General features: G+C 37.6%; 1 protein-coding gene across 6 annotated transcripts in view; it reads right to left on the bottom strand.

The window, feature by feature from the left end:
- The window catches only part of prdm11 (PR domain containing 11), a 153,046-nt gene that overhangs the window by 78,892 nt on the left and 52,573 nt on the right, over nucleotides 1-21,581 (bottom strand). For 5 of the 6 annotated variants that reach the window (XM_048606844.1, XM_020511733.2, XM_048606845.1 and 2 more), the window contains one exon: nucleotides 11,826-12,614. The exons of the other annotated variant lie outside the window; for it this stretch is intronic. In XM_048606844.1, coding sequence (XP_048462801.1) covers nucleotides 11,826-12,614 — 789 coding nt within the window. The remainder of the gene's footprint in view (nucleotides 1-11,825; nucleotides 12,615-21,581) is intronic. 6 annotated transcript variants of the gene reach the window in all.

Genomic DNA, 21,581 nt, shown 5'->3' with positions numbered 1-21,581 from the left:
ATATGCAGCAAGACCTGGATAACATCCAGGCTTGTGCATCTAAGTGGAAAGTAATATCCACCGTACACAAATGCTGAGCAATAACCATCTCCACTAAGACAGTATTCAGTCATTGCCCCTTCTTGTTCAATGACATGACCATCACAGAATGCCCCATTTTCAACACCCTGGGTCTACCATTAACCAGAAAGTGAATCAAACCAGCTAAATGCTGTGGCTACCAGATTGGGTCAGAGACTCTGAATTTGGCAGTGTAATTCTTCTCTTCACTTCCCAATATCTTTCCACAATCTACAAAGCACAAATCAAGAGTGTGATGGAATACTGCCAACTTGCCTGGATGAGTAACAATATTTAGGAAGCTCCAGGACAAAGCACCCAGCTTAAATAGCACTTTCAATACTCATTCACTCCAGCACCACTGCATTGTGAAAGTAAAGTGTACCATCTTAAAGATGCATTGCAACAACTCATCAAAGCTCCTTCAACAACAACTTCCAAAAATTTGGCCTCTACCACCTAGAAGGCCAAGGGCATCAAATACTTGGGAACACCACCAACTATACTTCCCCTCCAAGCCACAAATCATCCTGAACAGGAATCATATCACCATTCAATTGCACTGGGTGAAAATCGTGAAACTCTTCCTGCTAACAGCGTACATGTTTGTTGTCCCTACACCACTGCAGTTCAAGAAGGCAGCTCACCACCACTACCTTCTCAAATGCAATTAGGAATGGGCAATAAATGCTGACCCAACCAACTATTCCTGCTTTGCATGAAATAACGAAACAGAAGCAGTTCTGTACACAGTTCTGGTTACCACAGCTCTAAGAGCCAATTGAGGAAATCAAGTGAAGGATAGTGGGAAATTAAACACCTCAGGTATAAGGAGAGACTAAAAAAAAATCTGTGTTAATGAAAGTCCTATTAAAGCTGTTCAGAATCTGAGCAAAATAACTGACATTCCAACTAATTGCTTTACATAATCATAAACTAACCAGGAGTCAAAATTCCAAGCTCAGAGAACAGAAAATGATCAGTTTAGACTTTGTTATTTCAAACAAAGCCTGATGAAAATTTAAACTGTATTGGTCAGAGGCAATGTAAGCATGTAAGCAGGAAAATCCAAAGGGGAGCTAGGTACTTTTATGGCATAAAACGTGAAAAGGTTGCAAGAGACATTTACAGAGAGGCTTTTTTTTGGAACCTTGCTATCAGTTAGATGGATTACAATGGCCCTTTCCGAACCCATGGGTTCCTATATTCTTAAGTGAAGTTTTATCCAACTTACGACATCATGAAAGCTGCTTCTTCACTACAGACAGTTAAAAGATTTAATAAAGATAAATAGAATCTGCATATTACTACCACGTGGTGCAAAATTCAGTTAAGCCAATTTTTATGTGAAAAGACAATGAGGAATTGAAATGTGTAGACCATAATTCTACTCACAATTTTTATCCTTCACAATCCAGGGTACAACTTTGTTTCATACAATTTAGAAGTTTATCCCAAAATATAATAAACTGCATATCAGTCTCCCATTGTGTGTTGTGGCTTCCACAGATAACTTGTCGCTTTGAAATATTTGATTGGAATTAGGTAAAATGTATTTTCATAATATTTCCTCAAAATTAACATAATATTTCAATAAGAAAACAAAAATTTTAATTTCTTACCTTTGTCATTTGGCATCATCATTCCATTTCTTTCGGCAGAATCTCAGAAACTGAAATACAGCTGTCAAAGTCTTCCTTCCTCTGGTGTATGATATTACTTCCAGTTTTTTTTATTTTCTTTTGTTTTGGTGTGAGCAAAACTCAACAGTAGCATTGCATAAATACATTAGTAAATGCAAAAGATCACATTAGGAAATGGCTCCTTGTATAAACCAGATTATTAGCAACATTTCTTGCCTCGTGGTTCAAATCAAAATAGCTCCTCCAAAAATGTGCCTGTATCATTTAAGTTAATATTTTATTGATCACTGCCCACAGAAGGCAGAAAAAAACTACTGCTCACTTACCATAAGACTTATTAGCTACTAATAATTAAGTGATGAATCAATGAGACATTTATTAGTCCCATCATAAATAGCATAAAAGAATGAGTGCAGAATAGTCTTCTTTTCTTGCTGCTTGCCACCTTATTCGTTTTGGAGAATTTACTTAGAAAGTCATAATTGTTGATGGTCACATCTATTATTCTGAAGGGCCATTTATTTATATATTTTTAACACAACATAAAAATAAATAACCTCAATTTTTAGATTGGACATCCCCCTCGCATTCTGTGTTTTTGTCACAATGAAAACTGTCACAAACACATAGACTACTGAGTTGATACATTTATTCTTTGTAGGTAGGAAGAACAGTACTAAAATATTTATGTAGAGCATTTGCATCAATAACTAAGTATATGGCAGTAGACAAACATTTGATATAAACAAACATGTCATTAGGACATTGTGTAATTTATTAACTCATTAGCAGTCTTCCATAGTAGCATTATGGCACTCTACCTGGCTACAGGAAAAAAATAAAGCAGTACATAATGTAAAAAGATCTGATGCAAGCAGATACAGAAAAAAATTCAAGAGAAATGTTGACGATTGAACCAGCAAAAAGCTTTGGTCGAATACTACAGAGAAGTGAAGACATTCATCCAAAGTGCAACAACATATCAGGGATCTTCCACAACACACATGAACTTGCAAGTTATATCAGGTTGTTACATATCTGACATGCTCCACTTTCTTTTCAAGAAAAAAGATCTTATAGAAAAGTATTACAGTTGTCTTATTAGTTCATTTAATCAATTCACAGTACTACAGCTCAAAATGCGTTAATTATGACCTGGATTATTCTATGCCACTGAAAGAAGTTGCTTAATTATGTATTAACTTTTCTTCCTTATGGTTTGGTATTAATTTCCAAAAAGTGAATTCAACATGGCATTTCTAGTTTTGGGATTTGCAGAAAATACCACGGTTTTTCTTTTCTCTCTCCACTACAAGTATTGAATTACAAATATATTTTACTTGCTTTGGAGAATGGTTGCACCCTACTATCACAGGCATCTAATTTACCTGCTTTCTATTAGGTATAAACTTCCTTCCTTCTCTCACTGTCCAACACCTTGATACCAAAATTATATTTCAATATGAAATGACAGCCACAAGCTACACCCAATTATGCCAATGTGTTGGTGAATGTTTTAAAAATGACTTGAATAGGTTTAGATATTTCTTATGTATAAATCACAAAATACAATAATTTACAATTCACCCATGTCTGATTGACAATTTTTTTTTTATACGAAGAACAACTCCTGAAAAGTAAAACTTATGAACACTAGTCATCCAATTGTCCATCTGGTAAAATTTCCCAGTAAAATTTCTAACTGGTTTACTTCTTCAGATGTAGGCATTAAATTCAAAAGCTAATTTTAACTGACCAGAGGCCACAGAAGACTTTTTGTCACAGTAAGGTCTATGTGCCTTTCTGTAAACATAACAACTGCTACATTCACTATCACGAGTAAAATATAATTCAGCAAATATGAAGCATTTTGAAACAATTCTAAAAGATGCGAGAAATCACTGAGTACTTATAAATTTTTATATGCATTAGGGGACTTTCATTAATGTTAAATCAGTTGAAGAATAACAACCACAAAGCCTTTGGAGATATTTATAGTTTCAAGAAGATTACTACACAGCTAATCCTTTCCAGCACTGTTCAATTAAAATTTTAAAAACATAAATTATGAGAATATGAAATAAAAGCAGAAAATGCTGGGAATGCATAACATTTCCTGTCAGCATCAGAGAAGAAAAAAATCCAAGTTAACACTTTTGAGCGTAGACACAGTCAGAAATAGAAATTGGAATATACACAAGTTTCTCTACAGGAATGTGACAGAAAACACTAAAGATGATAGGAAGAAAAACCAAATATTCAAGGGTGAAGTACAATATATATAATTACAAGTGGAGCTAGTGGTAAACAACTGCAAATTAGTCTGAGTGCTAGGGTCTGTTGTACATTTCCAAAATTTTTTATTTTCAAATTTCCGGCATTTATAGTTTGTTTCTTTCTCCTTCATTTTGTCTTCATTATGCCCCACATATTAAAAATCAATTTTCAATTCTTTTCTAGCCTTTCAAAAATAAATTTGCCCAACCCATTACTTCTCTCTCACTGCACCATCTTCACCACCTTGCGCCAAGGTTCATTTCATTTTAATCAATTCCACTAAAGGCTTCATGTATCTTTCAGTTTTAGGTTCTGATATGGGTCTACACTCAAAGCTCAACTAACATTTCTTTTCTGGTGCTGATGGACTTGCTGTGTACGTCCATTTTTTTTGAAACATTTTCTTACTTTTCTTCTATAATTTGTTTTTTGTTTTCCCATCTAATTTTAAGGAGTGTATTTTTGTGTTGAATAATCCGAAAATATCCCTGTTTAGAAGATTAATATTTTTCCAACTTTCTGTAAATAGCTTCAATCTTAAGCATATTATTCATCAGAAGCAGAATAAATCCTTCAGAACACTATCAAATAAAGCTCCTTCACTTCTTCGTATCAGCATTTTTTCCATACTAGTGTTATATTTCTATTGCTAACAGAGGCAATGTGTTCTCTGTGAATGATGGAAGCAAGTTAGTGTTATATTATGTTTGACAATGGAGGGCTTCATTGCTTTATCTAATGGACTTACATCTATAACAAACTAACAAGATTGTGAATCAAATCTTGCTGAGCTCAATTAAAGCAGACAGAAGACGTTTTTTCAATAGTCTGCATTGGCTTTTAACAGTTTACTAAAAAGGAAAAACACTGCTATAGCCTATTATAGAACATGTGGAAACTTAATATAAAAAAGTTTCAATCCAGGAGCTAGAACAGTCACAATTAGTGACACGGAGTGGAGGTTACAGTAACTCTTGAAAAGAAAATAAACTCAGGATACACTTCAGAAACTAGCAGGTCTGGCAGCATCTGCAAAAACAGAAACAGAGTTAACATTTTGAGTCCAATGACTCTCCTTTGGAACTCTTCCCAAAAATAAGGTGGGGCAGCAGGAATCAGAAGGAGAGTCATAGCTGGGGAATACACTGATGTTTCTTCTTGTACTGAGCACAGGAAGAATTGGAGCTGATTGTCCATACATCCTCTCATCAGAATTTATGTAGAGAGGCAAAATTAAGACTGTAAAATATTAAGAAAAAACAAATGATCAAAGTGTATCACCCAACAGTAAACATTTCCATATGAAGTATGCCCCAAAGGGTACCAATACACACTACAGAAAACGTCTTTACTGCGGATATAAAATAATGAATTCCACAAAACTGCAACAAGTCTCAGAATTCTGAGGAACTGCAGCAGTAGGTGTGTAAAAACTATATCTTTACATTTTTCTGTATTTTTGATCATAAATTGAAGTAGAAAAAGGACTTTATCAACACCAAAGACCACAGAAGAAATTGCTGCTCATTTTGAAAGCAAGATACTGTTATTCATTTTAAGTACTATTTACACTGCTGCTTGTTCTTGTTGGGGTTTGGGGGTGAGGCTTTACTGCAGATAAGCCAGCGTCAAATTGGACGGAGAGAGAGAGATTGATAAAGGCCTTCTGCCTGCCAACAACTATTTAATTCGCTCCCTGATAGCTGAATAACTTGTGAGATTGAACATTAACGCCAGGAACCTGCAGACTTCCAAATCAGCAAGTCCTGACAAGTAAAAAGATCATTTAAGCCAACCCCAGTCAAAGTTTGTTGAACTGCCTTCCCAATTTTTCCCCTCTACCCATATTTTTTTTTGCCTAAATGTATATGTGAGTAAGGGGAGTTTATAAGGGCTGAGAGTTTTAACTAGTAGAATTAGGCATCAAGTATTCATAGCTAGAATCTATTTATTTATAATATTAAATAATTCTTGTTAAGTGCAGAAAGATGGAGTTTAAGTAGGGAGGTTTTGCTAAAACAATACAAGCACTAGTCAAACCACACCTGTGAACAGTTTCAGACCACCTATCTAAGGAAAGATATGCTGGGATTGGAGGCAGTCCAGAGAAGGTTAACTGGGTATAGAGGGACTAGCTAATAAATAGATGTTGAGTAGATTGGGCCTGTACATACTGAAATATAGAAGAATGAGAGGCAACCTTATTGAAACATACAAGATTCTTCAAAGACTTTACAGGGCAGATGCAAAATGATTGTTTTCACCTTGTGGATCAGTCTAAAACCAGAGAGCATAATCTCAGTTTAAGGGCATAACACATTTAAGACAGAGCCGAGGAGGAATTTCTTCTCTCAGAGGGTTGTGAAGCTGTTGGATTGCAAGTATATTCAAGGCTGAGATAGACAGATTGTTAATCAGTAAAGGAATCATGAGTTGTGGGGAAAAAAGGCAGGAAAGTAAAATTGAGTATTATCAGATCAGCCATAATCTCATTGAATGGTGGATCAGACTTGATTGGCTGAAAGGCCTATGTCTGCTCCTATGCCTTGTGGTCTAAACCTGTTAACCGTTACCTAAAAAAGTGGCAAATTAGGGAATTTTGCATTTGATTAAAGCTATAATTTTCATGATAATTCTGGGAATAGTGGTGTTTGATTTCCAAAGCACAGCCCCAGTGAGGCATGATAGTGGCATGGAAAAGACCAACTGATTATAAAGGTTCCAAACATGATGCCACGTTTCACGGCATTGAATGAAAGCCACTGGCCTATTAGCTTTAAAAAAAATGTGTATGAGGAAAATCATGAATTGTTTACACGGGAAGCAAATCTGAGTGTGTGTAGGAACCTGCCTCATAATACCCACTCGTCTTCATATTCCTGCACAATGTGGGCAAACAACCTCCTCCACTGAGTCAGAAACAGAGATCCAAAGAAAGAACACAGAAAGTAAATAAATATAGTCTCAGCACAGCAAATAGTCAAATATCTTTTAGTCATGTCTCTTCACTTTGAGCACGGCTTCACATCCCTTACCATCAGACCATGATTTTCACCAACCCCTTTCACACACTTGTCAATTTCCCACTTCAACTCATCTACTGACTGTTTATGATCCTCTACATACAATTGCTGGCTGCAATTAGCCCTCAGACTAACTACTTTATTTTCCCTTTCCCAGTAACTCTAACAATATTTTCTATCCACAGTCTCATGACTTGCCACATTTCTAGCAGTCAACAACCGCCTGTTATATGGTTGTACCTCCTACAGCTACTGATCAGAATTTGCCTTCTTCAGCACTTCTTTCTGCTTCCTTTCCTTGCTTTTGATCTGTTCATGAGCTTGCAAAGCCTGAACACCTATCAGTTAGCAAATATGAACTATAGACGTCTCTACCCTTGAAGAATAATACAGCATTCAAATAAGACAACTGGAAAGGTTAACTGATGATTTCAAAGAATTCCTACACTGTGGAAGCAGGCCATTCAGCCCATCAAGTCCACACTGACCTTCTGAACAGCATCCCACCCCCCTATCTTATGCCTGTAAACCTGCATTTCCCACGGCTAATCCACCTACCCTACACATCCCTGGACACTATGGGCAATTTAGCATGACCAATCCACCTACCCTGTATATCTTTGAACTATGGGAGGAAACTGGAGCACCAGGAAAAAACTCATTCAGACGCTGTGGTGTTTGCTTTTGTCCCCGAGTCACCCCAGGCTGGGACCCTGGTGCTGTGAGGCAGTAGTGCTAACCAAATGAGCCACTATGCTGCCCTAAATTTGGCAATATACCAAATTGAATTTTAAGTATCTGACTATCGTAGTTAATATTGTCACACAAAATTAGGTTAAACTACATGGTCAAGACTAAACTTAAGGTTACTTTCCATGACAAAAGAAAACATTGTTTAAACAACCCACGTGAAGGTAAGATAAGGTTGCCATAGTCTTACCAGACCATAGGGCTGCTCTCTCATTAGGATAGGTACTGGTGGTGGTGGTGGTGGTGGTTCAACCCGAGGGTCACCACACCTCAGGTGAGGGGAGAGGTTGAGAAGGTAAATCCTCCAAGGTAACATCAGCCAGTGTGGGAATTGAACCCACTCTGGTGACATCATTCTACATCACAAACTAGCCCACCAGACAACAGAGCCAAAGAGATCTCCCAACTCACATATATCCCTGAGAAATGGAATTTTCAAATGTAACAGGTTAAATATTTACCAATGTCAGAAAAATCACTTATTAGATAGTCCTATAGAAAAAAGCTCAATGATCCGAACAGGATATCATCTTTTCATAGCTATTTCTACAGGCAGTGTGAGTTTCAGAATTATGCTTCCTTCTTTGCTCTTCTGGATTGAGATTCATGAACACAGAGGTAACAGAGGGGAGAACAACTCAGTCATTGAAAGTAGTCTTTTAAAACTAGACTTCATTAGTGGCTGAGACACACGTACAAGAAAATGAAGTCTAAGTTCTGCCATCCATTAGCATCTTAGACTGTTAACCATCATCATGATAAAATAAATCTCTGCAGACAAAGAGCCATTAATTATGGTCCTGAACAAATCAGACCTGAAATATTTACTAAGTGCAACAGCCTCACCTACTGACACAAAGCAGTCTTACACCACAAATTACTTGGTCATAGTTTTAAAATTGTTCATTCCAGTGATGGACAAATAAATCATCCAGTCAGAACCAAAACTTCACTTGCCTAATTGAATTTTTCAACCAAAAAAAACTCTTCGTTGCCAGTAAATATGAAAATGAAGGCCTATATTTGCACTGATGCATGATAAAAGATTTGGTTAGTCAGAATACACACATCTAGATCTGTACCTTTGGCAGCTCCACTCCCAGCCCATGCCCCTGGTCTTCCAGGGGGCACACAGATTCGTCACGAGTTTGATTTTATAACAGAGTGAATACTTTTGCAACTTAATATTTTTGAATTGTTTTTATGAATTAGACCTTTTTTTCCAGGTGAGGTGTGTTTGAATTAAAGCTCTAGTTAGTGGTTAGAAGCTTTTTTTTCAGATGTCCATTTCAAAGAAATTTAGAGGACATGAGAATATGAAGGGATATGGAAAGGACATGAGAGGCAGGAGGAGACATGAAGGGCAAAAAAGGCATTAGAAAGCACAGAGGAAGCATGTTGGTGGTTCTGAGTTGAAGATTTGACGGCCTGACATTTATTATTATAACAGATGGTTAAACGGAGGCAGGCATTTCAGCATACCTGCCTTGAAATGTTGTCAGAGTCCCTATAGTGTGGAAGCAGACCATTTGGCCCAAGGAGAGCATCCCAGACCCCATCCCAATATCCTACCCCTGTAACCCTGCATTTCCCATGGTTAATCCAACTAGCCAGCACATCCTTGGACATTGTAGGCAATTTAGCATGGCCAATCCACCTAACTCAAGCCAGCCTGCAGAGGTGATGGCCTGACTCCATCCCATCCCCACTACCTTGGAACAAAAATCTGGCAGACCAGGACAATTTTAAAAGAAACGGTCTGTTGAATCAGCAAATTACCTGACTCGACCTTCCTGCCCATATTCTCTTTCAAAGAACCAGTAAACCATTCCTTTCAATGTTCTGCTTATATAAACCTCATCACTTCTGAGATGATAAGTAAATACAAAGTGTGTTTTCCAGTTGAAAATATACTACAAGTGTTATAGATAGAATATAACTCTACAGAAAAATAGATAGATTACTCATAAAGAACAGCTGCATTTACCAAGGTACATGCTGCAATGACTGAAATCTGATTCAAGATTTAGTTCACTTCAAACAAGATCAAAGTAAAATATGTGATCATATTGCACGACGATATTTTGTTTCTCACCACTGACATATATGTGTCACATATCAGTTATTCAAAATTTGAATAGTTTGCTTGGAACACTAATTTAAGCTCTTTAATGAACTTAAAAGTTTCAAAACCTGCCAATAAAATGAGAAACTAAATAAACTGAAAGCACATTTCATAGGACCCACAGCTGAGATCAGCTACGGTTTTCGTAAGGGTTTTTAAGTACAACATGCATCAAACATAACTAGCCTTTTCATGAAAAAGCATTCTGTATTAGAAATATATAAAAAGAATCAAGGCAGTCACGGTGTATGAAATGCATAATGCTTATTTTGCAAGCTGCACTGTGAATGTTGTAAATTTAACAGCCGTCTTAGACCTGACCATCTATATGCCTTGCTCTAGATTTCTGAAGGTTGCATCATTCAAAATATGATTATCAACTCATAAGCAAAAATAGACAAACCAGCAAACCTGAACTTCTATTCTTTTAAGATACAACAGAGTGTATGTGTTGTCTTATTCATAACTCAATCCTAGTGATCGCATCTAGATAGAGAACAAGGGAGTCACTGAGATAACTTAGCAATAAGAAGGGAAGGAATTGTCTTGATTGGGAATGCAAGAATAGACCGAAATATGGCTGAACCTTAAAGGGAAATGTTGCTCACCAGGGTTTCTAAGAGATCCCATACAAGGAATAAAAATTAAAAAGTTGACCTTCCCTCAAATATAAAATAGAAAAAGTTATGTTTTAAATTTGTAGTCTTTATTACAAGAGATATTCCATCGCTGTCAAAGTAATTTGATGAGTAATTGGTCCTTTTCTTGGGGGCCTCTTGTGGTGCAGATGGTAGTATCCCTACTCCTGACTGAGAGGCCCAGTTCAAGTCCACCTGCTCCAGATGTGTGTAATAACATCTCTGAACAGGCTGAATGGAAAAATAGGTATAAAGGGACAAAGTTAACTGAACAAGGGTTAAACTAATTACTTGCTTAAGAAGAGAAAAACTACTTGGCAGTATAAGTGCAATCAAGCTGTGCTTCTTCCATCATCTGCAGCTCAACATCTTTCTCTCATTTTCCATCACTTCTTTTTGAAACTTTTGATGTCACTCATTTTCCTCACTCAATCCTAACCCTGGTCCTTAAATTTGAAATGGTTGTTTGAATTATTTCTCCAACTACTAATAATTGGTAACTAAACATAACTTGAAAGAATACAAAATCAAAATGCAAATGAAAATACAAAAATCAGCATTGGTTCAAACTCTAGTTGCAGACAGGATCTGGTTTCTAATTGATAAACTGGCATAAATGTTTGATTTTTTCAAATGAATGAACTTGGAGTTGTACAGTTCAGAATTTTAGAACTGTTCAATAATGCACGTGCATGCTAAAGTCAGCTACAGGCTTTGTTTCTACTGAGTACTCAAACCATATCATACATAACAGTAGCCATAAAAATGACTTGGTTCTGCTCACAGAATTTTTTTTTTTAAGAAAGGTGTCTTCTGGCCTGACTCGGGGAAGTCCACCTACCATTCAGAAACCCTAAAATAAAATATTATCCACACAAGATGATCTATGAAAGAAGCACGGATTTAAAATACAACCTATGCAGGCCAACAAACAGGATACTGTCTCTTTGTTTCTCTTTAATATTTGAATCTCCTCACTGTCCTCTTTCATTCTCCCTCCCCGTCTCTTGCACATGGCAACACATCTAAATAGTCTTCCTCCCTCTTTGCAAGAGCTATGCATATGTAGCACAAAGACTATTACTTGGATCAACAAGCTAGGCAATTGCCCACAAATTGAAGAAGCATAACTTTCTGACTGGTGAGTTTTCCCACCCTTAAAGCAAAGAACTGTGAAAACGATAGACAGGCTGACAAGCTGGTTGGAGTGCCAGCCACAGCTTTAAAAATCAAACTTATTACCAGCAAACTGTAAAAGCAAGCACATGAACCTCCAATCTTCTGGGAGACTTCATATGTGGTGACTTACCTGGCAAGTTAGACTTCAACCGATCTAGTTCCTCTTGAAGCTTTCGAATTTCCTCTTGTAGTATTACACAGTTTGGACAGTATGATGAGGGCTGGCTTGTTGGAAGATCCTCCTCAGTGACACCCCCATGTCGTCCACCTGAATTCTCTGGTGATAAAGCACAGCTACCTTCTTCAATATTTTGAAGGAAACCAGAGTTTAAATGCTTTTCACTAGCCTTTTCTTGAGGCCTGGAGTCTACTTCACCTCTGGTGCTGGACAGAGATAAAGCACTTTGTTGTGAGGAAGTTCCTGGCCTGTTGAATGTATCACCCTCTTGATGCTTGTGCCTTTGTCGAGCAGGAAACTGGCTGTCAACAGGTGATGGATATTTGTCTTGTGCTGTGGTCAACTTATTGACTTCAAGTTCCTGTCCACTCCGGCCTACAAACAGAGGCTTTTGAGGTACAGGAGATGAGGTAGTTTTATGAAGATTGCTAGTTTGCGTCATATTGTACACATACTGGGATGGACCACGACCAGAAACAGGATAACCAAATTTTTCTCTTGAGGGATCACCAGACAAGTCATGGCTACTTTTAAACAACTGTTCCAGCTTCTTTTTTTTAGGGCTGGGGCTGCAGTCTCCATCTTTGTTGCTTCGTTTTCCACTTTTGTTTGAATTGGTACATTCAAGTCTTTCAACATCTTCCTTATTTAGAATCCCTGGTTTTCTGGATGTCCCTGGATTTCCAGTAAATTTGTCAGTGGAATGTCTTCCTAGGTTAGCCTTCTTGCACTTTGTTTCCGCTGAAATGGTACATGATGTAAATTACTGGCAAGTTACAGGGTTTGAATGTCATTTGTTTGAGCTCACAGCAATGACTTATCAGAAGAAATGATCATGTTCACAGTAACGTTTATTTAATATCACCAAGACAAAGCAGTATTGGACTCTGATTGGGTGATGTGCTATCACATATAGTTTACCACGAGTAAAGTCAACACAGATTGGAATTAACTTAATCTGTTTTTAATGAAACACTCTTCAAGATTTCAGTACCCTCATCTGAAACAGTCTGTCAATAAATAGCTTTACTTAAGAAGCTGTGGCTAACATAAATAATCAATCATATGATTTATATGACTAGTTCAATGGAAAAGGGCATGAACTAGCCTTAGATTTCTTGGGAACAAAATTTCTTGTTTAAGGAAAAGGAGATATTTCTGTGCAATTTGCGGTAACAAAATCAAAGATATACCTAGCTTTGAAACTAGTATTTATGCTAGTAAATCATTAGTTATTCTCTTTTGAAATCCACGATTGAATCCGTTTTCACTACTCTCGGGTAGTGAATCCAGATCTTAATCACTCACTATATGAAAAAAAAGATTTTCCTTAAGTCTCGATTGCTTCTTTTGCCAATTACTTTAGGAGTATTCTTCTATTTTTATTTGTTCAAAAATTGTCTCATGACAAAGGCTTGCTTATGGATAATTATTACAATCTCTATTATCCACCAGATATAGAAATCAATACTAACTGTAATAACGATGATAGGCAAATGGAAAATTTCAATGACAGGTGAGATTTAGCTGCAGAGCCCACTTTCAGTAGTAGCTTGTTGACAATTGAAAGGGCTACTTAAAACACTAATCCTTAAGAAACAGATTCTCCAACAGAAGTTCCTGGTGCCATTATAAATATTTTCTCTCAGTGCCAAGCTATTCTGAATGTTCAAAGTTTATGTTTTATGTCGTACCATAAAATCCAGAAATACATTAAGTTGCTCTTTTGCAGGTTTTGTTAAAGCTGTAAGGTGCAAGCCATATTTCATTTTTTGCCATGTCACACAGGTAAGTTTTAAATGTTTGTATAAATCAAATACCAATTAGTTCTTAGGTAAATTGACATTTTCCTGGAATTTGTAGATTGCTGCTAAGATATATCTCACTTATGCTCACCAGGTCTTTGATTTTTTACAGTACAGCGGCATATAACACCAATCTCCAACTGCAACCTGTAATAAAAGACTTATTGCATTTGTCATCTCTGGGCAAATTATAGTTTCAAGACAAAGAAAAAAGACAAGATTCAAAAATATGGTCCAGTGCAGCAACATTTTAAAAATACTTTCCCTTTACATACTTTTGGTAAAATTGATAAATTCATTTTAAATGCATTTTAAAAAAAAGTTTGAATGCAGATGAAAATGACAAATACTGATACCTTTTCGGCTAAGAACCGAGGAACATGAATGCACAAATCTGTAATACACCAGGCTTATTGGTACCTTTACACCTCTCTGTTAATTACACTAGTATGCAGTCTACTGTGTTCTGAAGTTTTCTTGATTATGGAGGGGTGTCTTTATATTCTAGGATGTGTCGATACTAAGGAGGGGGTAGTACTCGATGCCTTCTAAAACATTAAAGAGATCCTGATGGGATCTAACTCAGGATACTGAGGGAGGCAAGGGAGGAGATTGTTGGGGCCTTAACAGAGATCTTTGTATCCTCTTTAGCCACAGGTGAGGCCCCAGAAAATTGGAGGATAGCCAATGTTGTTCCTTTGTTTAAGAATGGGAACAGGGATAATTCAGGAAATTATAGGCCGGTGAACCTTATATCAGTGGTAGGGAAATTATTGGAGAAGATTCTCAGGGACAGGATTTACTTACATGTGGAAAAAAATGGACTTATTAGGTAAAGTCAACATGGCTTTGTGCAGGGGAAGTTTTAATTGAGTTTTATGAGGAACTAACAAAGATGATTGATGAGGGTAGGACAGCGGATGTTGTCTACATGGATTTTACAAGCGTTTGACAAGGTCCCTCATGGTAGGTTACTCCAGAAGATTAAAGCATAAAAGAAATGTGCAAGACAAGTTTTTTTATGTACTTCAAACATGCTGCCAGGAGAGGTAGTAGAAGCAGATATGATAGCAATATTTAACAGGCATCTACACAGACACATGAAGAGGCAGGGAATCGAGGGATATGGACGATGTGCTGGCAGATGGGATTAGTTTAGAATGGCATCATGGTCAACGCAAACATGATGAGACAAAGGGCCTGTTGCTGTTCTGAACTGATTTATGTTCTATGTTATTCCTCATAGGCCACAGATTTCTTTTTCCTACAATTATTCAATTCCCTTTGAAAGCAAAGATTGAATCTGTCTCCACTCTCAAGTGATGAACTTCAGATCATAAATCACTCACTGCATGAAAAGAAAATTCTCTCAAGAATATATTGCTTCTTTTGCCATTACTTTAGATCTGTGCCCTCTGGTTCTTGGTCCTTCCTCCAATGAGAATCGTTTCTATTTACTCTGTTGCAGTCTGCTTATGAAGTTGAATACCTGTATCAAATCTTTCAATCTTCTCTTCTCCAGGAAAAACAATCCCAACTGCTCTATATCATCCTAACCAAAATTCCTCATTCTTGGAACAGCTTCTATAAATATTTTCTCCACCCTCAGTAATGCTTTCACATTCTTCCCAAAGTGGTGTGCCTGGAAATGAATGTGGTACTCAGTTGAAGCAGAGCCAGCGGTTTATACAGGTTTACCATAACTTCTTTGCTTTGGTATTGTATGGCCCCTTTTATCAACCTTGGATCCTGTATGCTTTATTAATCATGCTGTCAACCTGCGGTGCCACCTTCAATGATTTGTGCACATATAATTTTGCAATTCCCTCTGCTGCTGCATCTACTTTAGAATTGTACCCTTTATTTTATATTGTTTCTTCACAATCATGCTACCTAAATAAATCAACTCACATTTCTCTCCATTAAATTTAATCTATCACTTGCCCAACCCACCAAACCATCTGGTATCTTGCTGAAGTTTAACATTATCCTCATCATGCAATAATTCCAAATTTTGTGTCATTTGCAACTTTTGAAATTGTGCTCTCTATATCAAAGTCTTGGCTATTATGCTGTCCAGGAATAAGAGTGACATGGAAGGTTCAGAAGAAGTTGACACAGATCAGACAGAGAGCAGGCAGAGTGCAACTGTGTTGTGTTAAGTCTAGATACACATCTACAATCTGGGAAGTGGATGGGTTGAAATATTACCTGGATTCTTAAAAATAATGATTAAAGTAAGGTTGAAGAATCAGAGAGATCTACCTGGTTCAGGTTTGGGATGACAGCACGCTGAAACCGCTAACAAGAATGTAAAGTAGCCTGGGTAAACTACTTTATCAGCACAGATGCAGTGCCAAGTGAAATATCATTACTGTTGAACATGCCATTGGAGAAAAAAGCTCAAATGAAACTGGACATGTAATTTGGCAAGGAAATTGTTTTTTGGAAGTCAGTGGATTTACAGTTTACACGATCTGAACACTTATATTCCCTTCAGAAGAACAAATTTCTCTAGTCGAAACATTAAGATGGTATTATTGGCATTAGGAGCTAGGGTTTTAAAAGGAAAAAGGGCTAATTATTCTAAAACTTAAGGAGTAAGGAACAATATGTACAACAAATGTCTAGATGAAATCAGTGATAAATGAGATATATATTAAAAAAATGGACAGCCTCAATCATGGCTCACACTGAGTCGCCCATTGCTACAACTATAATAAAGTTTGTTGCTAATAAACGTGGAATGAGGAAAAAGATTTTTGTATTTCAAAGACTTTGCATCTCGAACTAATCGGTCTACAATAACTAACAGTAAAGAGAAAACAGTAACAGTGGTCTAAACTATAAGGCACTGGCTAAATTCCTAACTGACAACGGGGAACGTGCCAATGATAAACTTAGGGATGTGTGAGAAATATTAATATTGTAGCAATGAACAGGACGGCAGAAAGACCCTTTAGTAATGGAGGGTCTGAAAGAAATCATGTGATAACAAATTAAATGTTTCATAAAATCTTAATAGATCAACCAAGCTGTAAACTAACATGTACATTGCATTGCAATAAGAAATAGTTGTGTGTTAAAGTTCATATTGATTTTTGTTTTTTTGTGATAAACAAAAAACTCCCTCAGTAATAAGTCATCATTCCCCAGTTTGGGAAGGGACTACAATTAGCTCCACTTTTTCTGAGTTTGAATCCCTTGAATGCAGGGAAAAGGACATTAGTTAAGGCTGAGGTTTCAGACAAAAATTCAGTAAGTTTTAAAGAACCATACAAGTCAATCAGAAATACATATTAATACAGTAAATATGGTATTCTACAAAAGAAAAGGGAAGAAAGAGTGGACACCTTCAGGTAAGGTCATAGGTAGTGATCGAAAAATCGTGATTATACAGCACGAGAACTAAACTGTTAGGGCACATTTCTGGAGCTTAACTGGCACTATTTACACACTTACAGAATCTGAACAAGTCACAAAAAGTAATTGGACATCATTCACTTAGCTACACTGGATAATTATGAAAACCTGATCATGGCAGATGAAGGGCTGACTGAATATGGACAAAGTCAGGCACAGAACAAGACTACTCGTACTAGAGGACTACAACAAAAGTTGGAACCAAAGTGTTAGTGCCAGTGGATGGAGGATTTCCACCATTATACGGACAGGAGGGAAAGCTGCTGGCAAATAGAAACATTGGCTAAATGTGTACAATGAGGGGCAGGAGTTGGGTTCTTAGATTGGCAAAATGAGGTAAAAATGTGGAAAGCCGGAGAAAATACAAGATGAATTCTGAAAGTAGACCTGAAAGTGTATGTGACTCTAGGAAAAGATTGCGAACTTGGGGAAGGAATACTGATCATAGAAGAGGGAGATCTTACAATAGTAGTCCAGTACAGGATAGGAGGGTGAGTACAATTTGTAATTTAACAAGAATAAGGACACTGGAACAGGTTGGAAATACAAGAGAAATTGAAGCCCTTATCATTGATAAGCTTTAGTAGCCACAAAAAATAGAAGATAAGTTGATAAAAGATGCCAAACAAAACAAGATGGTGATCTTCTAGAAAGAATTGGGTGTATACCCTGAGGTGCCAATCTAGGGTATAGCAATCTTATCGTACAGAGGAATATGTCAAAATAAGTGCTTCCTAAAGGGATATAGAAGGCTAAAACCAGACTAATGGATCTGGACTTCAAAGACAAATTTGAATCATCAAGAACACAGACAGGGTTACCATCATGCAGAAAAAGTGATCTTGAGGATCATCTCAGCTCTTTAAGAAATGTACTAAAGACAAAAGACAAGACTGAAAAAGCCAAAAGTACCAAGTGGATGAACCATCTCGGCTCCCTCCAGTGGTCCCCAATATCACAGATGCCAGTTTTCAGCCAACTTGATTCACTCCACGTGTTATCAAGAAATGGTTGAAGGCAATGTATACTGTGAAGGCTACGGGCCTTGACAACATTCTGGCAATAACATTGACGAATTGTGCTCCAGAACTTGCTGTGCGCCTAGCCAAGCTCCACAATACAGTTACAACATTGGCATCTACTCGACAATGTGGAAAATTGCCCAGGTGTATCCTGTACACAAAAAGCAGAATAAATCTAACCTAGCCAATTACTGTCCCAACAGTCTACTCTCAATCACACTGACAGAATGTGTCATTAACAGTGCTATCAAGCAGCTTCGGCTCAGCAATAACCTGCTCAGTGACGCCCAGTTTGGGTTCCATCAGGGCCACCCAGCTCCTGATCTCATTGCAGCCTTGGTTCAAACATGGACAAAACTGCTGAATTCCAGAGATGAGGTAAGATTGACTGCCCTTGAATGAACGTGGCTTCAAAGGAGCCCTAGCAAAACTGGAATCAATGGGAATCATGGCACAAAATTTCCGCTTGTTGGAGTTATATCTGGCAATTAGAAGATGGTTTTGGGTGTTGGAGGTCAGTCATCTCAGCTCCAGGAAATCTCTGCAAGAGTACTGCAGGGTAGTGTCCTAGGCTCAATCATCTTCAGCTGCTTCATCGATGACCTTCCCCCCAGAAGGGTCAGAAGTGGAGAAGTTCGTCGACGATTGCACAAGATTCAGCACCACTCAACTCCTCAAATATTGAAGCAGTCCATGTTCAAATTCAACAAGATCTGGACAATATCAGGCTTGGGCTGAGAAGTGGCAAGTAGCATTCTCACCTCACAAATAGCAGGAAACGACCAAATCCAATAACAGACATAGTACCGTGGATTCAATGGTGTTATCATCACAGAATCCCTAGCTATCAGCATCCTTGGGGTTACCATTGACCACAAACTCAACTGGACTCACCATATCAGCGCAGGGCTACAAGATCAGGTAAAGACAAAGCATACTGCAATGAGTAACTCACTTCCTGACTCTTCAAAGCCTGTCTACCATCTAAAAGGCAGAAGTCAGGAGTGAGATGGAATACTCCCCACTTGCCTGGATGCAGCTCCAACAATACTTAAGAAGCTTGACACCATTCAGGACAGAGTAGCCCATTTGATTGGCACCACATCCACAAGCATCCACTCCCTCCACCACCACTCATTACCAGCAATGTGTACTATCTACAAGATGCGTTGCAGAAATTAACCAAAGATTCTTCTACAGCATGTTCCAAACCCACGAACACTTCCACCTAGAAGAACAAGGGCAGCAGACACATGGAAACACCACTACCTACAAGCTCTCCTCTAAGCCACTCACCATCCTGACTTGCCATTCCTTCACTGTCACTGGGTTAATATCCTGGAATTGCCACTCTAAGGGCATTGTAGGTCTACCTACAGCACACAGACTGCAGTACTACAAGGCAGCAGCTCACCACCACTTTCTCAAGGGCAACTAGGATGGACAATAAATGTTGGCCATACAGAAATGCCTATGTCCCATGAGTAAATAAAAAGCAAATATGTTAGTTAATCCAAATAAAAGATCCATTTTTGCATGGTGAAAATTTTCAAGGGAAGCATTTTTGAAACCACCTAAAGAAGGTGTAATAGCAAGAAAGTAATGGAAATTAAACAAATGTGGTTATGGTTTGAATTATGTAGTGAGAATATGGCATTTCCCAGTTCCATCCACCTTGCCGGAAGTAGGTTCTATTCAGCATAAAGCAGATATTCTACAGGTATCACAAAGAAAAAATGTCAGATATGTTTAAGATGCGTGGTGATAATTTTCTGTAGAGAAGATCGATAGAATTTAAGTGATGTGTGATAGGTAAATGAAAGGGAATTTAAGACCGGAAGCCAAGCTTCAGGTACTTTAAATGCGTAGGTTAGACATTATACAGAATAAGTCAGTAATAACTTTGGATCAACAGTCTTATTTGGAAAGTGTCAACTGCATCCCAATAAATCAGGCCAAATCGTCACAAAAAGATGATCTTGCATCCAGGGAAGAAACAGACCAGCTAAGAAATTTGAGTGGACAGTTAAACCAGTTGTACACTAAGACTAGACCTGATACCAGATATACCGTGGTTGAACTGAGTATCATTTTAAGAACGTGCTACTGCTTGGGCACTTGAGTGAAAATTAAACATTAAAGAAATTACATTCAGAAAAATGCACACCAAGTTTTCAACCTTGAGTGATAGAAGGTATGAAGCTAGTTCTTTTTAACAGTGTGTTATGCCAATCTTCATGTTCTTGCTGGAAAAAATAAAAAAATGTTACAAAAGCAAATACTGCGAAAGCTGAAAATCTAATACAAAAACTGGGGAAACTCAGCAGGTCTGGCAGCATCGCTGGAAACAGAAACAGTAACATTTCTATTGTCACTTCTTCAGCAGAAAATAAATATTATTTGTCATCCTAGGAAGCCAAGAAAATAAAAGAAGGTCATTAAAAATTGCTGAAATGATGGTGTTAGTAGAATCTATAAATATATAGATACAGTGTGTATTTATCCAACAAAGAAAATCTGATCTGAGAGGCAACTAAGAAAAATTTGAATGTTACGTGGATAACCATTCTCTTTGGGACAATGCGCATTCAACAAAGCATGACACTGAGAAAAGGCTGAGGACTGATCTTGCTGGCATGAAGGAAATGTTCAAAAGAAAGAGATTTCCACAGTAAATTAGTTTGCACAGGTCACCATTTGTTTTATTAGAAAAGCTCTTTCTCTAATAGATTATCAAAGCTCCTCAAAGAGAGACATCTGTTGAGAACATGATAAAAACAATTTTGGTTTCTTTGTGTTTAAACATGTTATTTGAGAAAAGAAGAGAGAATATGCAAGGTTGACTGCATTATGTTGAATATGATAAAACTAACTTTGTTACTGATCTATTACAAAGTAAGAAACAGAATGTGAAAAAATTGTTCAGTTTTTGTTTTCATTAAGGATTGTTTGTACCTCTTTAAATGGTGTTAATTGTTTAACTAATTGACTGGGTAGATATAAAGGAAGAACTTGAAGACTGTTGTGGTACAGCGATAGTGTCCATACCTTTAAACCAGAAGACCAGTGTTCAAGTCCCTCCTGCTCCAGCAGTGTGTATTAACACATTGGAACAGGTTGATTGGGTAAATACCTATCAAGGAGGAATGAGTAGGACTGGAGTGTGGAAGGAGCTGTGAGACTGAGTAGTTAATAAACACCATCCACAGAAAAATGTCTTGGTTTTTGTCTCGCCAGTTGGCTTGGATCTGATTCAACAATGTGCAGAGAGGCTTCAGCAATGCACAATCTATATTAACAACTTGGACAAAGAGATATGTATCTTGTACAGAGTTAGGTGGGAATGCAAAGTGTGAGGAAGGCACAAAGAAGTTCCAAAGTGTTGGAGATAACAAAGTGTAGAGCTGAATGAACACAGCAGGCCAAGCGGCATCAGAGGAGCAGGAAAGCTGACGTTT

This window comes from Rhincodon typus, chromosome 17, assembly GCF_021869965.1.
Source record: "Rhincodon typus isolate 14 chromosome 17, sRhiTyp1.1, whole genome shotgun sequence".
NCBI lineage: Eukaryota > Metazoa > Chordata > Chondrichthyes > Orectolobiformes > Rhincodontidae > Rhincodon > Rhincodon typus.
The sequence above is the reverse complement of the archived record's forward strand: the minus strand, read 5'-3'. Positions and strand labels throughout refer to the sequence as shown.